At 37.7% G+C, this 19,668-nt stretch overlaps 1 protein-coding gene across 1 annotated transcript; it reads right to left on the reverse strand.

Annotated features, from left to right (window-relative positions):
- Positions 1-1,966: 1,966 nt before the first annotated feature.
- On the reverse strand, positions 1,967-12,894 carry LOC145822189 (protein FAR1-RELATED SEQUENCE 5-like). Its single transcript, XM_082918789.1, has 4 exons — positions 12,682-12,894; positions 2,810-3,303; positions 2,323-2,504; positions 1,967-2,220 (listed from the first exon to the last, which is right to left on the reverse strand). The coding sequence occupies exons 1-4, from the start codon at positions 12,892-12,894 to the stop codon at positions 1,967-1,969; spliced, it is 1,143 nt and encodes a 380-aa protein (XP_082774915.1).
- Between the last annotated feature and the right edge of the window lie 6,774 nt (positions 12,895-19,668).

The raw sequence follows: 19,668 nt of genomic DNA on the forward strand, positions 1-19,668 counted from the left end.
GAACCATAACCATTGCAGACATAATGAAGATCATTGCAGAACCATAGCAGCAGATCCAGCAGCCCATGTTAATAGCATACCAGAACCAAGTTAAATGAACATAAACCATAACCAACATAAATGAACATCAACCAACATCAACCAAGTTAAATGAACATCAACCAGCATACCATAACCATTGCAGACATAAATGAACATCAACCAACATCAACCAAGTTAAGTGAACATGAACATCAACTAACATCAGAACCAGAACCAGCATACCAGAACCAGAACCAACATGGACACCAATACAAGTTAAATGAACATCAACCAACATCAACCAAGTTAAATGAACATGAACCACAACCAGCTCACTTGGGTTTAACATATAAATTAAAATCAACTGTAATTGAACATCAACCAATACAAGTTTAACATCTAAATTAAAACATTGGTCCATCAAAATTGACACATTGGTCCATGTAATTTAACACATTGGTCCATATAATTTAACATTTGAACACACATTCCTCCACATCACTTTCCAGCAGCAGTTTGCTTCACAATTTCAGAGGCCATGACTTCACTTTCCAGCCCAATTTCAGCATCAGTTTGCTTCTGTTTCTGCTTGTCCATAACGTAAAAAAAAAGACAGAATTTTTAGCAAGTAAATACATGATATCACAGAATTTTCATCAACTAAAAACCCAGAATTTTCAGTAACTATAAATTAAAAATACATGAAGGACGAACTTGACTACACATTGGTGTAGTTGATTCTTGAGAATATCGAAACCCAATGTCATATCCACATGAACCTTGTAGTAGTGACTAGAATGTTGGTTGAGCAGAATGCCGTTGAGGCATTGAAGTTGGCAAATAATTTGGCACCACATACATCTCCCGCAAATTGTTCGCCTACAATAATGTCATATATTAGGTTTCGCAATTATGGTTTCAGTCATGGTTTGAGTCACATATTATATCCACACAAAAAATACAATGTTAAAGTAAGACTTACATGATATGTGGGATATATCAATGGCGGAGGAATATAATTACCACCCATGGGCAAAGATGGAGGAAGAGGATAAAGGGGAGGAAGAGGTTAAAAAGGAGGAACATGTTGACGAACATATATATCTCCTCCAATAGATAATGGAGAAGGTACAACTGTTGAACTTGCAATAGATTGTGATGAAGCCAAGCTATTAGCACGGGATTGTTTTTTGAAGTTCGCTACCAACGTCGCTTCGAATCTACCTTTGACCCTCCTTTTGCCCTTACTAGTTGCCACATTTTTCTTCAATCATTTTGGTTGCACAACATGATTCACATCTTTGCAATCCACTTCAAAGCTTTGGGTGTCATCATCATTACCTACTTCATTTCCAACACCGAAATGAGCACTTAACTTGCGTTCAACATTTGCACCTAATGTAGCAAGGTGTGCAATACAAAAACCATAAGTTTCTTCAGTTTCAGTAGCTCTACTTGCTAGTGCTCTAAATGCAGTAATCAATGTCTTAGACCTCGAGGCTTGTTGGAATTTCACATCTACATCAATGTCATTCCCCTTAATGTCCTTCACAGTTTCGGCTTTTGCTTGTTTGGTCTACCTCTTTAGAATGTATTGTGAATGAACCTCTTTCATCTTCAATATGTCTCTAATAACCTTCAATGAGTGACAACACAAGATTCCTTCCCTTTCAAACTTTGTACAATTACAACCCAAAGAGTCATCCCTCTCCATCTTCGCTTTCCTTGCATGTTTGTTACCAACATCAACAACTGTGTAAATGGTACTAGCCTCGCCACATTCAATTGTTTCTATGTCCGATTCAATGGATTGAAAGTACTCATTTTGAAATTCCTCAAAGATCATTTTTGTATAGACATTACCCATTTGAATTAACATTCTTATTGTTGCTTTCACCTTTGGCAACCTTTGGCACAAAGCATATCTTGCTTCTAACTCCTTGTATCACTTCTCGTAAAGTACCATTTCAAAATGCATGAAGAATTCATTTAAGTTAAAATCAGAACGAATGTAATCCTTCAAAAAAGCATTAAAAGATTCACTAAGCTGTGCGGTACTTATTCCCGCAGCCCATGTTGATCTAACGTAAGGCCAGCCCCATTTTTCTTTCACCGCAAAAGTCAATTTCAACCAATGGTTTTTATGCGCATCATATTTATCAAGCATTTCTGCCCACTCCAACTTCCATTGATTAGCATCTTCAATGTGAAAGAAGAATTTATTTAGTACACCCTTCACCCCCTTATCTTAGAACAAACAGTTAACATGTTTTAATGCATTTTGCATCAAATGCCAAGTACACAATTGGTGACTTGTGTCAGGCATAACGATGGGTATGGCTTTAGCCATTGCAGCATCTGGATCAATGAACAAAGTTTTTGGTGCCTTACTTGACATAGCCTCTAGAAAATTTTCAAACAACCATACAAGCAATTCAGCGGTCGCATCATACAATAATACTGCACCAAATATAACTGTTTCCCTATGATGGTTGAATCCCACAAAAGATGCAAAGGGTCTATGTTCTTTGTTTAACTTGTAAGTCGTATCAAATGTGACAACATCACCAATTGGGCATAATCCATGATCATTTGTGCATCGGCCCAAAACATATTGGTTATTTTCTCCTCATTATCTAATTAAAAAGCATAAAAGAATGAAGGATTCTGCAAATATTTTTCTTTAAAGTATTACAACACATTGTCGACTTCCCCATATGCTAAACTTTGTTGTCTTTTGGTTCTCAAATAATTTTTAGAATCTAATTTCGTAAACCCAAGACATTGCCTTCCACCAGCTTCCCTACCCATGAGTTCAAAAGACTGGCCTAAATGAAGACCAGATTGTGTCACCAAATCTAACTGAATTGCTTGGGTAGTCGATATCTTTCTTTGTGACGGCAACATGTGGGCACACTCGGGTGATACAAGATCATGGTTGTGTTTTTCTTTGAAATCAGTCACAACAAATTTACCAGTACCCTCATCTATAATATAAAGTCGAGCCTCACAACCAGTCCTAGTTTCAGCTCTAGGGTTTTTTGACAATGGGTCTCGCTTGTCAACCTTTCGAAATCCCTCCTTGTTGCAAACCAAAAGTCTACAAATAAGTTGATTAGTGAACTTGTCCTTCCTAAAATAATCCCTTCTTATGCTAAACCCCATTCTTCCTCCATATGTATTATAAAAATCATACGCACATTGTTCAGAATCAAATGTCATTCCCTGCTTTGGCTTCCAATCACAATCATTCTCAGGTTCCATATTGATATCAAAATGCAACTGCAAACCCATATAAATAAAATCTTAAGTACATAAATTACATCTTTATTTTACACACAAAAAACATAATTTCAGTTTGAAAAAATATTCCAGTCATTTTCTGGTTCACATTTTCTATGTGCTTGTGGGAGTTATTTACCAAAACCCATGCCATTTTTAAACAATTTCTGAAACACGACTTCAAAGAATAACTTAGGTAGTTCAAAACAACTTGCATTTGGGAATTTTGTTTCAAAATAACATGGGTGTAGTAAAAAAAACTTGTGCTCAACACACACAGCTAGTGAAATCTTGGTTCTTACTATCTAAGATAATGATAGCTGAGCTTCTTAAGAAGATTGCAGGGTTGCTTAGGTTGTAGTGCTATGAAAATGAATTGAAATTGGTTTATAGATAAAATTAATCTGGTTTATAGATAGGACCATATGTCATATAAGGAAAATTACTGGAATTAAGGAAATTGAATTATTAAAAACCAGATTAAATTACTATCGATAGGACCATAAAAATCAGATTAAATTAAAAACCAAATTGAGTAGGACCATATGTCATCCTTATTTTGATCATATAATGGCATATGGTCATATTAAATTCCTTATATGGCATATGGTCCTATAAAATTCATTTCCTATTAAAAAACCAAATTACTATAAAATTAATCTAAAAACCAGATTAAATTAAAAACCTAACTAGTCTACTGGGAGGGAAAATTAAGTAATGTCCTTATATGACATGATTCATAGAGAAATTGCAACGGCCCTAAAAATTAGTTGTATTAGTTCAATTAGATACTTTTGTACATTCCTATATGCCATGTAGGTCAATCATAATTTCAGAATGAATGAAAACAGAATCTCAAATCGATACAATGATGTTCATAAAAAAAAAAAAAAAAAAAAAAAAACAGAATGCTTGAACTATGGAATGAACTATGAACTATGAACATCATTGGCAAGGAAGAAGAAAACAGAATGAAGATTAACCCCAGCAGAAAGGAAGAAGACTAACCTCTGGTTTGCCAAGGACCCACCCAGACAGAATCTGGAACGATTTGAGACTGGGTTACCGTCGTCGGATCTGCAACGACGTCGATAGTGGGTCACCGCCAGTATTGGGTCGTTGGTGAGGGTGGGTTCGACAGAGGGAATGGGTGAGTGTAGGCTACGTGGGAGGAGTGCGCACAACCTCTGTGAATGTATAGCCTTTGAGAGCTGTGTTTTGTTTGGGCATTAAGAGCTATGTCTTTGTTTGGGCGGGAGATCGACGAAAATTTCAATTTTTTTTTTTTTTTAATCTTAGCCGTTGTATGTGCAACGGCTCATCTGAACCGTTGCAAGTAGGGAATGGAGGAGGGTCCTCAAGGAGAGGATCTGAACTCGGAAATATCAAGGAACTACAGAACCATGCTAAGGTGGCGTTGAAGTAGTCCACGCCCCAAACAAGCCCTAAAGACTCTTCGATTCTACCTTTTTGTTTGACAAATATTGTTGTTAACTTAGGCCATCATGTTATAAAAACGGGTGATTATTCAGTACTCCCGGAGTATGGACACGCGGTACTCCATAAAGTTTTGATTGGTGGAGAGACACAAGGGCCCACAATTTATATTAGGGATGGGGGAACAACATGGGGCCAACTAATTGGTGATTGGTTTGGAGTATGGACACGTGGTGCTCCGAGAGTATTGAATAATTTCCTTGTAAAAACACGGTAGAAGCTGTCTCCGTCCAAACTCCCTCAGAAGTTTGTGATTAGAATTAGAACACTAAACAAAGCTAAGCTCACGTGTCTCTCGTGAGAAGCACGTTATACACTAAACATAATTTTTACGACATTTCATATTTCCTTTAATTATTAGTTAATTATCTATTTTACATATTATTGGGCCTACAAACTAAATATAAAAAGTGAGTTTGTATATTATTTTTTATACGGTGGTGCTACATGTACTAATTAATGTACACACTAGTGTACTAATTAGTGTTATGTCATTATTACTGACTCCACTAATTATACAAATTATAAAAATACCCAAAATCTCTGAAATTATGTCACATCATTTGTTAATATACTAATTAATATATTAATTGGTACATATAACATTATTTTTTTCTATATTTAAATGGAGGTATATTCTCTCTGGATTATAATTTAGATTGAATAACGTTGCTTGACCCATGAAATTCACAACGAGTCTTATTTCGATAACTGGAAACATTATTTTTGTCTAGCATTTCTCGTAGTTCATTCAAAAAAAATTAGATCGGTTTGATAATTGTAACCTATTCAATTATTATGTTTGTCATAAAAAAATATAATTTATTCACCAGTTGAAATCATTTTAATTTACTACTTAATATACAAAATTATTTTCAATTGCTATTTGTAAATGCATTAAAATGATGGATAATATGGAAATTTGATTTAAAAAAATATATACTTTGTGTGGGTGATTTTCTGACCACACTGCCAAATAGGTACCCAGCTGGAGAGCACCGGCAGAATAGATTAAGCCCGAACGACCTGCAATAGAAAGAGAAGATTCCGGCAGTGGCTCATCCACCCGGGGGCACTCTGACGATCAAGTCAATACTCAATATCTCTCAAAGATAACCAATAGTGCTTAACTCACTAGACAGAATATCAAAAGCATACCTTAGACCCATGGGGGTGTCTCTCTTTTATAGCCAACACTTACCTAATCCCAATAGAAGCCTAGCTTCAATGGACTTAGGATTGCTGTTAATCTTGGACTCCCAGTAGAATTAGGATAAACTCTCTAAGAGTCTCATCTTTACCCAAATTGAAGTCTTCTCCCATTCTAGGACTCTTGTCCCTTATCTGCTTTATCTCGAATTCTGGTATTATCGCAGAATACCTCGGTAGTGCCCCAAATATCTCGGCAAACATGATCTGCCGATGTAGCACCTCGGCTAACAACCACGGCCACGTGGACTACCCAAAAAATATGTCCCCACAACTGCCCCCTAGGTTCTATTACCTCGGTAAACTGAGGTGATGGAACCTATATTATCTCTTTCATCTAGCACGTCGGCTAAGCTTGCTTCATCATTTTATTGCCGAAGTCAGAACTCGTCGACTCAATATGACCTAGACCTATAGTCTGCTTTTATCAAGGCTTTGGAACCAACAACCAAATTCGTTCAAGTTTCTCGGCCGAAACTGTCCTTCTAGCTGAGGTATTTGTTTCGTTAAATCAAGAACTTCAAGAGTTTTCTTCATGCGTATGAGCTGGCACATACAAATTTTCAACCATTTCTGCCACGCATCTTTTCTCTACTAAGCCGTGTCTGATACGCGTCATTAAGTCGCCTTGCTGTAGACATCCCATTTTTGACCGTCCTCAAGACTTGGACGTCATCGTTTAAACACTCGATGATCATCCATGATCGTGTTCGTTTTGAGTTCTCAGAGGTCTCGACTACGTGCCTCGCCTCAAAATCTCTCAACTTATCTGTTTTGTGCTTGGTCATGGACCAAACACTTGTGTTTTTGCTTCTAAGGACAGGGAATGGCTTGTTGGCCATCCCCATACCTCACCGGCCATGGCTTGAGGCCACTGGCCCTCTTTTCTTGCTACCGGCCAAAGGTATTGGCCGGTTGACATTATTTTTGGTCAATCGACCACTTTTTCTGGCTGAGACCTTTTCTTTGCCTTTTTCAGGCTTTATGCATACCAGCTGTGCCAGCTGGTAAGCACAAACCCTGCCCTCCATACACGTGTATGGAGGATTTGCACCCTTGTTTTAAGCTTTTTGATGAAGCTTGAACCTTTTGAACCCTTGTTTTAGCTTCTTGAGGAAGCTTGAACCTTTTGAACCTTTATTTTAGCTTCTTATGGAAGCTTGAACCTCTTGAACCTTTGCTCTAGCTTCTCCAAGAAGCTTGAACCTTTTACTCTAGCTTCTCCAAGAAGTTTGAACCTTTGCTCTAGCTTCTCCAAGAAGCTTGAACCCTCTTCTTTCTCTATAAGAGAGGGCCTCCCTCTCCTTTAGAGAGGTTGAAAAATTTGTCTAAGGTACAAGAGATATATCTCTCTCTATATCTCCATATTTTGGGTTCAAAAGAGTGAGATTCTTGGCCCCTTTGCACACTACCTCACAACCACACACCTCCACCATTCATCTAAGGTTTTTGGAGGGTATTTTCAGAGGTTAAAGAGCTGGTTTTTGGTCCAAGAACCTGCTGGTTTTGCTGAGCTACAAGGGTAACTCATTTTCCCTCTTTATTTTCCATTTTTGCACAAGATTTTAGCCTATCTTGCATGCTGCTTTGAGCTTAGGGTATAACTGATAAAAGTTCTGTTTTTTCATGTTTTTAATCTTTGTTTAAGATCACTTTTTTATTTGGATTTGTTTACCCCCTCTTAGGCCTTGTTTGGCCTCATTTTTGTGCCTTTTTTGTGAGCTTCGGGACCACCTTGTATTGGCCTTCTCACCACTGAAAAAGATTTCAGTGGTGGGGATGGTGTTTTGAGATCCTAAGAAGGAGAGGGTCATCCCCTCTCCTTTGTTGTCTTGTTTACTAGCATATTTGGCCTATCAAATGAGCATATGTTTATATCATTTGGAGGCCTATTTCAGGCAGTTTTTGGTGACTTTTGGGACCTTCTTAGCCTCTGTCTATGGCTGGCTTGGTCCCCTTTTGTTTGTCTCTTGCATGTGTAGAGTAATCCCATTCATAGCTTATCAAAGGAGTATGTCATTCTTGCATGTATTGACCATGTTTTAGTGGATTTTTGGTCATATTTTGGCATGCCATGATTCTATTTTTGGCTGGTTTGGTGGCCCCTCACATGCTTCATAGGCTTGTAGTGTAAATCATGCTTACTAGCTCACATTGCATGTTGTTTTGGTCCTTTATTCTAGCACCTTTTGGCCACACTCCAAACATGTTTTGTTCATATTTCCCTTATTCTAGCACCTTTTGGCCACACTCCAAACATGTTTTGTTCATGTTTTGGGCTGCCTTAGCTCTATTTTTAGGCCTCTTAGTCGATTGGTGCTTGCCATGCATGGTTGTAGTGTAATAGCCTTGCTTACCTTTGAGTTTTGAGGTCCCTTGCATGTGTTTCTTGAGGCATTTTAGTGTTTTGGCATCATTGAATATGATATTTCAGATTTTATAGGTGTGCCATATTCTCATGTTTATCATGTCTTCAATGTGTTTGAGAGTTGTGCTTTTATACCCCATTTGTGAGCCATTGCATAAGCTTCATTTTTGTGCACTTCAACACATCATCTTAGTCCATTTTGCCACTGTTTTGGGCCTGCATAGGGACTGTTTGGGGTTGGTTTGGTCATTCGAGCATCGCTTTGCATACCTCTAGTGTACTGTGCTTCATTAGTTTCAGTATTTGAGCCTTCCTACATGCATTGTGTGAGTTGTTTGTATGATTCGGAACCATTTTGTATGTCATTTTAGAGCTGGAATATATGCCATTATATGCCATACATCATCTTTTCAATGCACTAGGAGAGTTGCATCTTGTGCTATGAGTTAGAGCCCTTGCACCTTGCATGTTTGCATGTGTTTTGTTGCCTCATTTCCATCATGTTTGGCCACTAATTTTGGCATGCTTGAGAGCTACCCATGTTAGTGTAAGTCTATCTCACCATGTTGTTATATGCTTGTTTCATTTTGCATGTTGTTGCATGCTATACATGTTCACAAGTTTAGGTTGTATGCCTATTGCCTATTGCCTATTGCATCCTTGTGTTGCTTTGTTAAGTTCATCATGCATGTATTACATTGGTCTAAGTATACTTGCCTTTGCATGTTATTAAATGTTAGCCTATTGACATGTTGTTGCATGTTCATCCATCTTGCATACTTGTTAAGTTACATACTTGTTTGCATGCTTGTCTTTGCATATTGTTATATGCTAGTTGCCTTGTATATCATTGTTGCTTGCATGCTCATGTTGCATTAGTTTGCTTGCATGCTTAGGTTGCATAGCATTGTGCGCGCATCCTTTGCCTTTTGAATCAATCATGATAGAGGTTGGGGCCCTTATGTGTTTTTGTGCATTTCATTTGATATCAAATTGCACACTTGGCGCCTTTGGCCATCATGCATTGAAATGCGTGATTGGTGGCCCGAGGGTTCAGAACCAAACCTCCTTGAGTTCATAGCATGATAGGGAGGGTGGTCATGCATACATTGTCTTGTAAATTCCTTGCCATGCACTGTCTGTCCTCTACTGTAGCAAAAATAGAGTTCTGCAGGAACAGATGGGCGGTCGGCCCTCTTCAATGCCATTGGCTACCAAAGTCCAGCCGAAGGCCCCACTTTTGGTCGGTGACCACTTCCTAATGGCCGGTGGTCCTATCTTTTGGCCGGTGACATCCCACAATGCTCAGGGAGTAATTCAGAGGCATCTCAAGGATTTTCACAGTTCTCAGAGGTGCAGAACAGTGCAAATAGACGCAACATGTGGCATGGCAACGGGTTTCCGAACGAAGCGAATCGATAATGCATGCATTTGACCCTCTTCCCGAGGCAGCTTTACTGCTTTAATAGCTTAATTAATTCATTAATTAATTAAGGTTTTGTAATATTTAATTAGCTAGAGTAGTTAATTATTTATTTGGTTTGTATTATTCTTTTAGCCCCTCCGAGAGAGGGCGAATTTTGTAATAAGCGTGCGTGTGTGTGATGCATGTCTTCCAACCCCACATCGTTCTCCCTTTTACTTACCTGCTTTCAATGGTTAGTCTTAGGGCACGTTTCAATTAGCATACTTATGATAGCATGTTTGCATACATTCATTCGTATTACACGCACCGGGCTCGGTACATCATACTAATTGCATAGTATTTCAATTCCAACTTAAATACGTGTATCGAGCTGTCGCATTTCACATGCCATTCTTAGGGTAGCCGAGCCTATCTTAGTTTCATTTTGCATGCGTTGCATTAGCCATTGCTAACATGAACTAGGATCATGCATGATCACTAACTAGTTTCTTGTTTTGGCTCGGAGTACACTGTGAGTGTTTATGCTTTAACATCTTGCATATATGTGAATGTTAACAGGACAGCATGCTTGCCATGAGGCTAATTGCTTATGTGATATAACTGCCAGAATGCCTGTGGGTGAAGGTTGGATTGCTTGAATTGGAACAATTCATTGAAATCCGTGTTTTAGCCTACTTACAAGTAGCACCTTCAAATCGTTTTTCAAAACGAACATGAGATGTTTTGTTCCAATTCAGGCGACCCAGTCTACACTCGTATGCTGTGTGTATCACATAGTAATTCTAAGCTAATAACCGGAATAAGAGCACATATGTTTTCAAAACTCGATATCATGCTTAGTAGTGGTCGATCTTTGATCGGGGGAGCGGGGGTGCTCATAGCTGACCTTCCCCAGTCATACCCAAGTTCCCGAGCTGAGGTAACTTTGGTGATGACGGACACGTGGCCTTAGGCACGAGTCAGGGTTTCCTAAATTCCTCCAAAATAAAATATTTAGGTGGCAACTCTGTATCTGGCAAAGTAGTCCATGTTTGGCACTTCTTTTTAAAAATCAGTTTTCCAAAACGATTTGCCAGATTTGGACTCTTTGGTGATTTATCAATCTCACATCGCACATTGTGAGATCAGATTAAGAACCGTGACATTTGAGTCTGAACTGTAGTAAGCACAAATGAACAAAACAGGATTTTTGCCGGGACGTTCGAGGACGTCTACACTTGTATCTGCGTATTTTGATCAAAATCTCTTCACTTTCTCCGTCATTTCACTTCTGCATCTTCGTTTTTGTTTAAAATTTCTCTTTCAAATCCTCTATTGCTGCTTTTGCGAAGCTGTCTGCAACCAGTTTCACTCTCCCCTCTGGCGAGGCTTCTGCCGCACTTCCTTGCTTACGGCTACCGTCTGATCCCGACGAACTTTACTTCGGCATCATTGCTTTACTCGTTCATGTCTTTTGACCATTTAACCTTTATCTTGAATTTCACCATGTACTGAACATGTACTGTCTTTGTACCTTGTACTTTTTTTTTTATTACTCAAACAATTTATTCTTCAATGCCAGGCCGAAGTGCCTTCTTTCCTTATCTGAATGCATTTTTTAACTTATTCTTTCAAGTGTTTTGAATGTTTTCCCTCTTCTTAATGCCTTGTATGATTCCATACTTAGAACACAATTTGTATGTCTTCAACATACACCTTAACTGTGCAATCTCCCCAGGTTAACATACCTCGGACAAAACTTCCGACCTTGCTTATCTCGGTCTCGGTTTAACACTTGAAAACATTGTAACAAATATTTTCACAAGTGTTGCTTTTACTTCTTAAGACTTCTGTCTTCCATTATCTTCCAAGTCTTGGTAACATAGTCACCTCGGCACGTGTATAGATACTTTCACTCATAACCTTGGATTTAACTTCAACTTGTAAATTTTCTCAAAATTTCAACAAGTGTTATATCAATCTTCTTTCTCGGTTTAACTTCAACTTGTAAATTCTCTCAGAATTTCAACAAGTGGTAAATATCATCTCGGTTTAACTTCAACTTGTAAATTTTCTCAAAATTTCAACAAGTGTTAAACATCATCTCGCTTTAACTTCAACTTGTAAACTTTTCTCAAGTTTCAACAAGTGTTAAACATAATCTTGGTTTAACTTCAACTCATAAACTTTTCTCAAGTTTCAACAAGTGTTAAACATCATCTCAGTTTAACTTCAACTTGTAAATTTTTCTCAAGTTTCAACAAGTGTTAAACATCATCTCGGTTTAACTTCAACTTGTAAACTTTTCTCAAGTTTCAACAAGTGTTAAACATCACCTCGGCTTATGAAATTCCAACTCCCAAGCATCATTCTTCAGTCCTTTGCCCCCTAATGTGAACTTAAGTTCCACTTGGGTTCTCATTAGGCACGTGGCTTTGACCTTGATATTGCTCTATGGGCAGGGGATCTACCCCCTGCATGGCTTCCACATACTCCTTTGTGGAAAAAAGTCTTTAACTCAGGTTGTGCTTTTCTCTTCTTGGATTTAATCATCTAGGCCGAGTTCTTGCCTTCTGGAATCTGGGATTTGCTCAGTTTAGACTGTGCTCTTCTTTTCTCGGACCTAATCATCTAGGCTGAGATCTTGCCTTATGGAATCTGGGATCTGCTCACTTTAGACTGAGCTCTTCTTTTCTCAGACCTAATCATCTAGGCCGAGATCTTGCCTTCTGAAATCTGGGATCTGCTCACTTTTAGACTGAGCTTTTCTTTTCTCGGACCTAATCATCTAGACCGAGATCGTGTCTTCTGGGATTTTTCATGGCCGACCTCCCGCGAAGGCCGGTGAGAATGTCCCTTTGTCTAGCCATGCTAAGGGACTGTAGGAATCGTTTTCTACCCCCTTTTCTGGGTGTCTTTCTTGGCCGCTAGAATCGGCATATCTTGTAGCGAGAACAGTGGCTGCACGACGTTGTTCTGCATCAAGAAATTGACGACCGTTTACAGATCTGCCAATTTGTCTCCCATTCCCTTTATCTCGTTGTCCCTCCGCAAGCATCTTATCCTTCCATACCTGGAGGTCGTCCTCGTTGTAATACCCGCTCCGGTCCATTTTCTTTGGTTTGTCGCTCTCCTGGCCAACGTCCTTTCCTTCATGATTCTTATCACGAGTCACTTCGTTGCAGTTGACTTCTTCGACGTCAGAGTCAATATGTTTCCCATTCTTAGTAGGGGTGTTGTCCCCAACCTTCTCTTCTGTCCATCGTTGGCCATCTATTCTCCTTTCTCTCCCACAGATGGCGCCAAATTGTGTGGGTGATTTTCTGACCACACTGCCAAACAGGTACCCAGCTGGAGAGTACCGGCAGAATAGATTAAGCCCGAACAACCTGCAACAGAAAGAGAAGATTCCAGCGGTGGCTCGTCCACCTGGGGGCACTCCGACGATCAAGTCAATACTCAATATCTCTAAAAGATAACCAATAGTGCTTAACTCACTAGACGGAATATCAAAAGCATACCTTAGACCCATGGGGGTGTCTCTCTTTTATAGCCAACACTTACCTAATCCCAATAGAAGCCTAGCTTCAATGGACTTAGGATTACTGCTAATCTTGGACTCCCAGTAGAATTAGGATAAACTCTCTAAGAGTCTCATCTTTACCCAAACTGAAGTCTTCTCCCATTCTAGGACTCTTGTCCCTTATCCACTTTATCTCAGATTCCGGTATTATCGCAGAATACCTCGGCAGTGCCCCAAATATCTCGGCAAACATGATCTGCCCACGTAGCACCTCGGCTAACAACCTCGGCCACGTGGACTACCCAAAAAATATGTCCCTACATACTTTTAGTCACTAAAATATGTGATATGCATCATTTTCGTTCATCCTGTTTAAATTATGTTAATTTAATTCCCAATACATATTATCAAAAATAAAAAATAAAAACATGAAAAGCACGAGCCACATTTCTTTGAAGAAAACATTTCCACCACTGCAAGAAAATGTAATTTTTGCAATAATAAAAAAATATTGTCAACCAAAACTAATTTTCTCATGGGCGACTCATTATATTAATGGTACGAAAAGTAAGTGGATACACTCATTATTTTAAAATTTAAATAATTGATAAATCACTAAACACAATGCTAAACTGCATGCTGGTGGCTTGCTCATTTTAACATGATAAAATCTTTGTCTAAATTCAACTAGGGTACATGGACTCTTCAAAATAAATTAAATACTTGTGTTCACACTCGGATAAAGGTGTAGGATATGTGTCTGACACCTTCATTGGGCACTTTTTATATATTTGTATTTGACATTATCTTATATGTATCATTTGTTGTATTTTTTGTATCGGATGCTAGCAAGGATGAACATGATGAGGTCTTATTGCATTTTTTTTTAAAAAAAAAAATTAAATTCCGGAGGGTCAGCATGACATGGGAGCTTCAACTCATGCATCGTTTTACCGAAATCACCTATGCTATTCACAATCAAATTATTTGGACCCACTCGTTATCAATGGGATTAGGGGTACGAGATTCTTGGCTAGAGAAAGGTTATGTGACATGGACGCCTGAATGGGCGAAGGATATTGGTTTGCTTCGTAAGAGGCGGTCAGAATACAAAACACCTTTTTGATGTTGCATGTTACACATAATACCATGTTATCTCACATAATAAATTAAAAATATAAAAATATGACTTCTTTTTTTTACTGAGTCCGCGTACTCGTAAATTTGAGATTTAAAGAATCCAACCTCTAGATACAAACCCAATACACGTACCCGTGTCCATGTAACATAGTGTTTATATTTTTCTTTCTTGCTTAGGTTGCTAACCTACTTTACCCCAGTTTATAATGGCCCTGTTTGGCAAGTGGATTTTTAGTTCTTTTTTTTTTGGCTAAAATCCACAAAATGACAAAATATGCTAAAATAGTTAATAAGACAAAATATCACATCAAACCCATAATCGTTTCACTTTTCTCTCACAAACATCACATCCTACTATAAAAAATCCAACCATTTTTCCAAACACAAAAATTTTAGCCTACTAAAATAGCCAACTTCCCAAACGAGGCCACCGTAGGACTGATTTGCCCGTCTTAATGTTTGTAGTAAATGTGTTTGTATCTACTCTAGAGAATGTATGTGCTGAATTCAACAAATTTGTTGCATCAACGTTTGTTAGGTTGCGGTTGTGTTGACCCTCCAGAACTTGCTTCCCAAAGGGACTTTTGGTGCTCAGATGGTAGACCTTGAGCTACCGCAAGTTGTTAAGAGTTTGAAAGCACATGCATGGAGTGATGAGGTGAGAAACATATGACTTACAATGTTTTATATTCTCTCTACTAGTACTAATTAATTATTTTTATATTGAGTGTTGACGGAAGATAAGTGATTGTGGAAATGTATTCCTTGAATTCAGTGAATTGAGAGTGCCCATCATCGCTACAAGAAAATCAAGATTTAGCTGTGTTTTTTATTGTATCGGCCTGAAAAATGCTGCTATAGATAGGCTATTGTAGCGGTTATTGACTGCAACTAAAAATAAAATTTTTAGCAGCATTTTTTTTCCTAAAACGCTGCCATATATTTTTTTATAGTGACAGTTTGACTCAAACGTTACAAAAAGCCAAGGAAAAGACTCGCCAAATAGATTTTTGATTTCGCGCGAAATCATTTTTTTTAAACATATCAGAATTTCAGTCAAAAAAAAAAAAAAAAAAAAAACAAACAAAACCGTTCTACTCCTTCTCCTTGATTACAATTTGTGTCCTAGTCTATCAACACTTCTTTTGTGCAGTACCAGAGCCTTCATTCATCCTCCAGCGTGGCGTGTTGACGATGGCAAGCTACCACTATGATTTCAAGGTTAGCCTACTCTCTCTGTTTCTCTTTCTCTATCTCCCTCTTTCTTCTGTCTCTCAATTTCTCTCTCTACCCCTCTTTTTTTCTTCTACTGTCTTTGTTTTTGTCTCTCTCACTGTCTTCTTCCTTCCTCATCCTCTGTTTCAAATTACACCCCACATCATGTTCTCTACTTCTTCCATACCAATCAGCAAAACCCTTTCACTCTACTTTGTTCGATTTAGGTCGGTTATCTACTGTCATTTCCCAAACACTATAACCATGAAATAATCATGAAGATGAAGAATCCCAAAAAAGTTAAAGCATCTTCGGACAAGTTTGGGTCTGTGGAATTCATTGTTAAGATCTCCAAAACTTTTCTACTTTGAAGGATTTCATGAACATCTTGAATGATTTTGATTTGGGAATATAATTTATAAAATACATATTTTAACATGTTTTGTATTTTGATTATGATATTCACACACACACACACAAACACGCACACACATTTGATGATATATGATATTCATATTTCAACCAATGTAATTAGTGAAGTGAATGGATTGTTGTTGATACTACACAGTAAAATCTCATGCTTGAGGAATCATTATGTATACTAGATATTTGATAAAATGCCACAATGGAGTAATAGTCCCCACCTTTTTGTTTATTTTTGTTCTTTTTGTTCTGTTTTGTTTTTCTTTTCTTTTGAGAAAATTGTTGTCAATGAATTTAATGCATAGTTTGTAATGTTTTGTTGGCTTAATAATGTGATTAGAAAATTTGTTGCCTCTTTTTATTGTCATTGCTTTTATGATAAAACATTGCCTCCTTAATGAGATGGGCTTATGGCTTTTACAATTCTTTTGCTTAGGTCGATTTAGGTCAGTGATTGAAATCTTGTTATGAAGGCCTCCTTGTCTTGTCACAAAGAAGTTATTGTTTAGGCTTTTTTCTTGCTTTGCCCAATAATCATCCACCCTTATCAATCTCGTTGTACTTTCTTTTCAGCTTTCTCTTATTAATAATAAGAAAGCATTCACACTGACTTGAAATCTATTTAAAAAGCCCCCCCCAAAAAAAAAAATTTAACATTTCCTTGAAGTGTTCAGTTCTTTTCCAATGAACTTTGTCCAGAAAAGTCAATAGAAAAATCAATTCAAACATTGATTCTTCTCTGGAATGATATGAGCCACCTTTGTCTTTGTTACAATTGCCGTTAGCAAAAGGCAAAGCTGTACATGAAGCTGTGTTCCTAGTGAAGTAAGGGATAACCCTGAATAATATTAGCAATATTCTGTTGCTGAAGAGGAGAGTGCAAAATAAAAAAGAGAGAAAATGAAGGGAAGAATTGGTATACTTTTGCATGAATGAACTTGTCTTTTGTCAACTTAAACTTATAGCATAGGATGAAGCAATCATGTGGTGTATATTAAGCAAATATGTGGAAAAATGCTAGCTAATATTTTGTAGCTTTTCGTACTACCAAAAAACAAGTTAATTATATCGTATGGTGTTGTGGGCCTTTAAGAAGTCTTCACATTTAATATGCATTGCTAAAAGATTTGTGGAAGTAAAAACTGTCAATAGATTTGTCACTACAAGAAAAGTGGGCTTAAAAGACAGAAGCATTTGCGATGGCACACTCGTTGTCTTAAAAAGTGACTTTTTGCGTTGGCACAACTTGCTATCGCGAGAAATGTGAGTTTTTACGACGACATAACTTGCTGTCTCAGAAAAGGTGAGTTTTTGTGACGGCACAACTTCTTGTTGCAAAAAAGGTAAGTTTTTGCGACAGCACAATTTGCTGTCATGAAAAAAAAGAGTATTTGCGACGGCAGAAATTGCTATCGCAAAAAAAGGAGAGTATTTGAGACAACAGAGATTGCTGTCGCGAAAAAATAGAGTTTTTGTGACGGCACCAGCTGTAGTCGCAAAAAAAAAAAGGTAAAAAAAAATGGTATTTTTCTGTTGCAAATTTTTTTTAAAAAAAAATGTCATCTTACTCTTTTGATATAACATTTCTCTTTTCACCCATTTTTTCATCTTCCTGTCTCTATCTCTGTCTCTTCTCTTTTTCTCTCTCACTCATCACTATTCTCTATCTGTTTGTCTGTCTGTCTCTCTCTCTCACTCATCTCTCTCTCTCTCTCTCTCTCCCGCTCATCTCTTTTCTCTATCTCTCTCGCTCATCTCTCATCTCTCTTCTCTCTCTGTCTGTTTCCCTCATCTCTCATCTTTATCTTTCTTGTTCATCTCTCTTCTCTCTCTGTCTCTCTCTTTTTCTATGTCTCTCTATCGTTCATCTCTTTTCACTCTCTCTCTCTCTGTGTTTGTCTATCTTTCGCTCATCTCTTGTTTCTCTCTCTTTTTCTGTCTGCCTCTCTCTCACTTGTCACTTTTCTCTCTCTTTCTCTCTCTGCCTGCCTGTCTGTTTGTCTGTCTGTCTCTCTCCCCTACTGTGTTCATTTTGCTTACTCTCTCCCTCCCCTCTTCTCTATTTACTGAGCTCCCTCTTGATTTATCGATCCACTACAAGAAAATGCACTTTTAGCGACTACTTTGTCTCTCTCTCTCTTTCTCGTTCATCACTCTATCTCTGTCTCTCTATCTCTATCTCTCTTCTCTATCTGTCTCTCATTCATCTCTCTCTCTCTCACCACCCATCTCCTCTACCACCTTCACCATTACTACAAATGCCATTACACTACCACCACTACTACCGTTGTTGCCACTCTATCCACTACAAAAAAGTCACTTTTAGCTACTAAAATATTGGTCGCCAATTGTCTGGTTTTTGGTCACCAATGACATTCTGTGACCAAAAATTTTGGTTGCTACATTTGTCACCAAAACCCTGTCAGGAAAGGTCTTAGAGGGTTTTGCCGACCAAAAAACCTTTGGTCAGCAAAAGCAAGTCTTTAGCGACCAAAATTTTGGCCGCCAATAGTTAATTATATTTCTTTAAAATCATACATTTACTGACCAATGTTTTAGTCGCCAATAGTCAAGGAATCGTCGACCAACAACTTTAGTTGCCAAAGGCAACCAATCGCTGACCAACACCATTAGTCGCCAAAAGCTTCAAACGTGAAAAAAAATAATAATTCGTTGTAGAACAATTTGATCCACTCTTGCGGAGATTCGAACCGCCAACCTCCCGCACCATAAACGTTATGCACCATACACTTCCCACTACGCCTCTATAGCACTACATGATTATATATATGACATATATTATTTATATAGTACATACATCCATATTAATATAAAAGTATATGTATAAACATAATTATTTTATTGAACATAATTTATGTAAAATAAATTATTTAGTAGCAAAATAAAACAAAAAGACCACTTTTGGCGACTAAACATATTTTTTAGTCGCCAATTCTATACTTTTGGCTACTAATTATTTTTTAGTCGCTAAAAAACTTAACTTTTGCCAACCAAAGTCGGATTTGGTCGCTGATGATGCCCTTTCAACTACCAAAATTTTGGTCACCAAAAAATTTAATTCCTGCCTTAGAATTTTTGTTCTCTCGCGCTAAAAATGACCACTTTTGGCAACTAAACTTATTTTTTTGTCGCAAATTGTAGACTTTTGGCTACTAAAATTTTTTTAGTCACCAAAAAGCTTTACTTTTGGCTACTAAAATTTTTTTAGTCAGTAAAGCCTAAATAATCAAGGACCAAACTTATTTTTAGTCACCAATTGTAGACTTTTGGCTACTAAATTTTTTTAGTCGCCAAAAAGCTTTACTTTGGGCAACTAAAATTTTTTTAGTCACTAAAACCAATATAATCAGTGACGAAACTTAGTTTTGGTCGCCAATTGTAGACTTTTGGTTACTAAAATTGTTTAGTCGCCAAAAACCTTTACTTTTGGCTACTAATGCTGTTTTGGTCGCTGAAAGCTATACTTTCAGGGACCAAATTTTTTTTAGTCGGGAAATTTAGTAGCCGAATGTGCTTTTTCCTGTAGTGACCTCTATGACTACCATTACTACTACCATCACCACC

The sequence above is a fragment of the Camellia sinensis genome, chromosome 3, assembly GCF_055761805.1.
Source record: "Camellia sinensis isolate YWXY chromosome 3, ASM5576180v1, whole genome shotgun sequence".
In the NCBI taxonomy this organism is placed as follows: domain Eukaryota; kingdom Viridiplantae; phylum Streptophyta; class Magnoliopsida; order Ericales; family Theaceae; genus Camellia; species Camellia sinensis.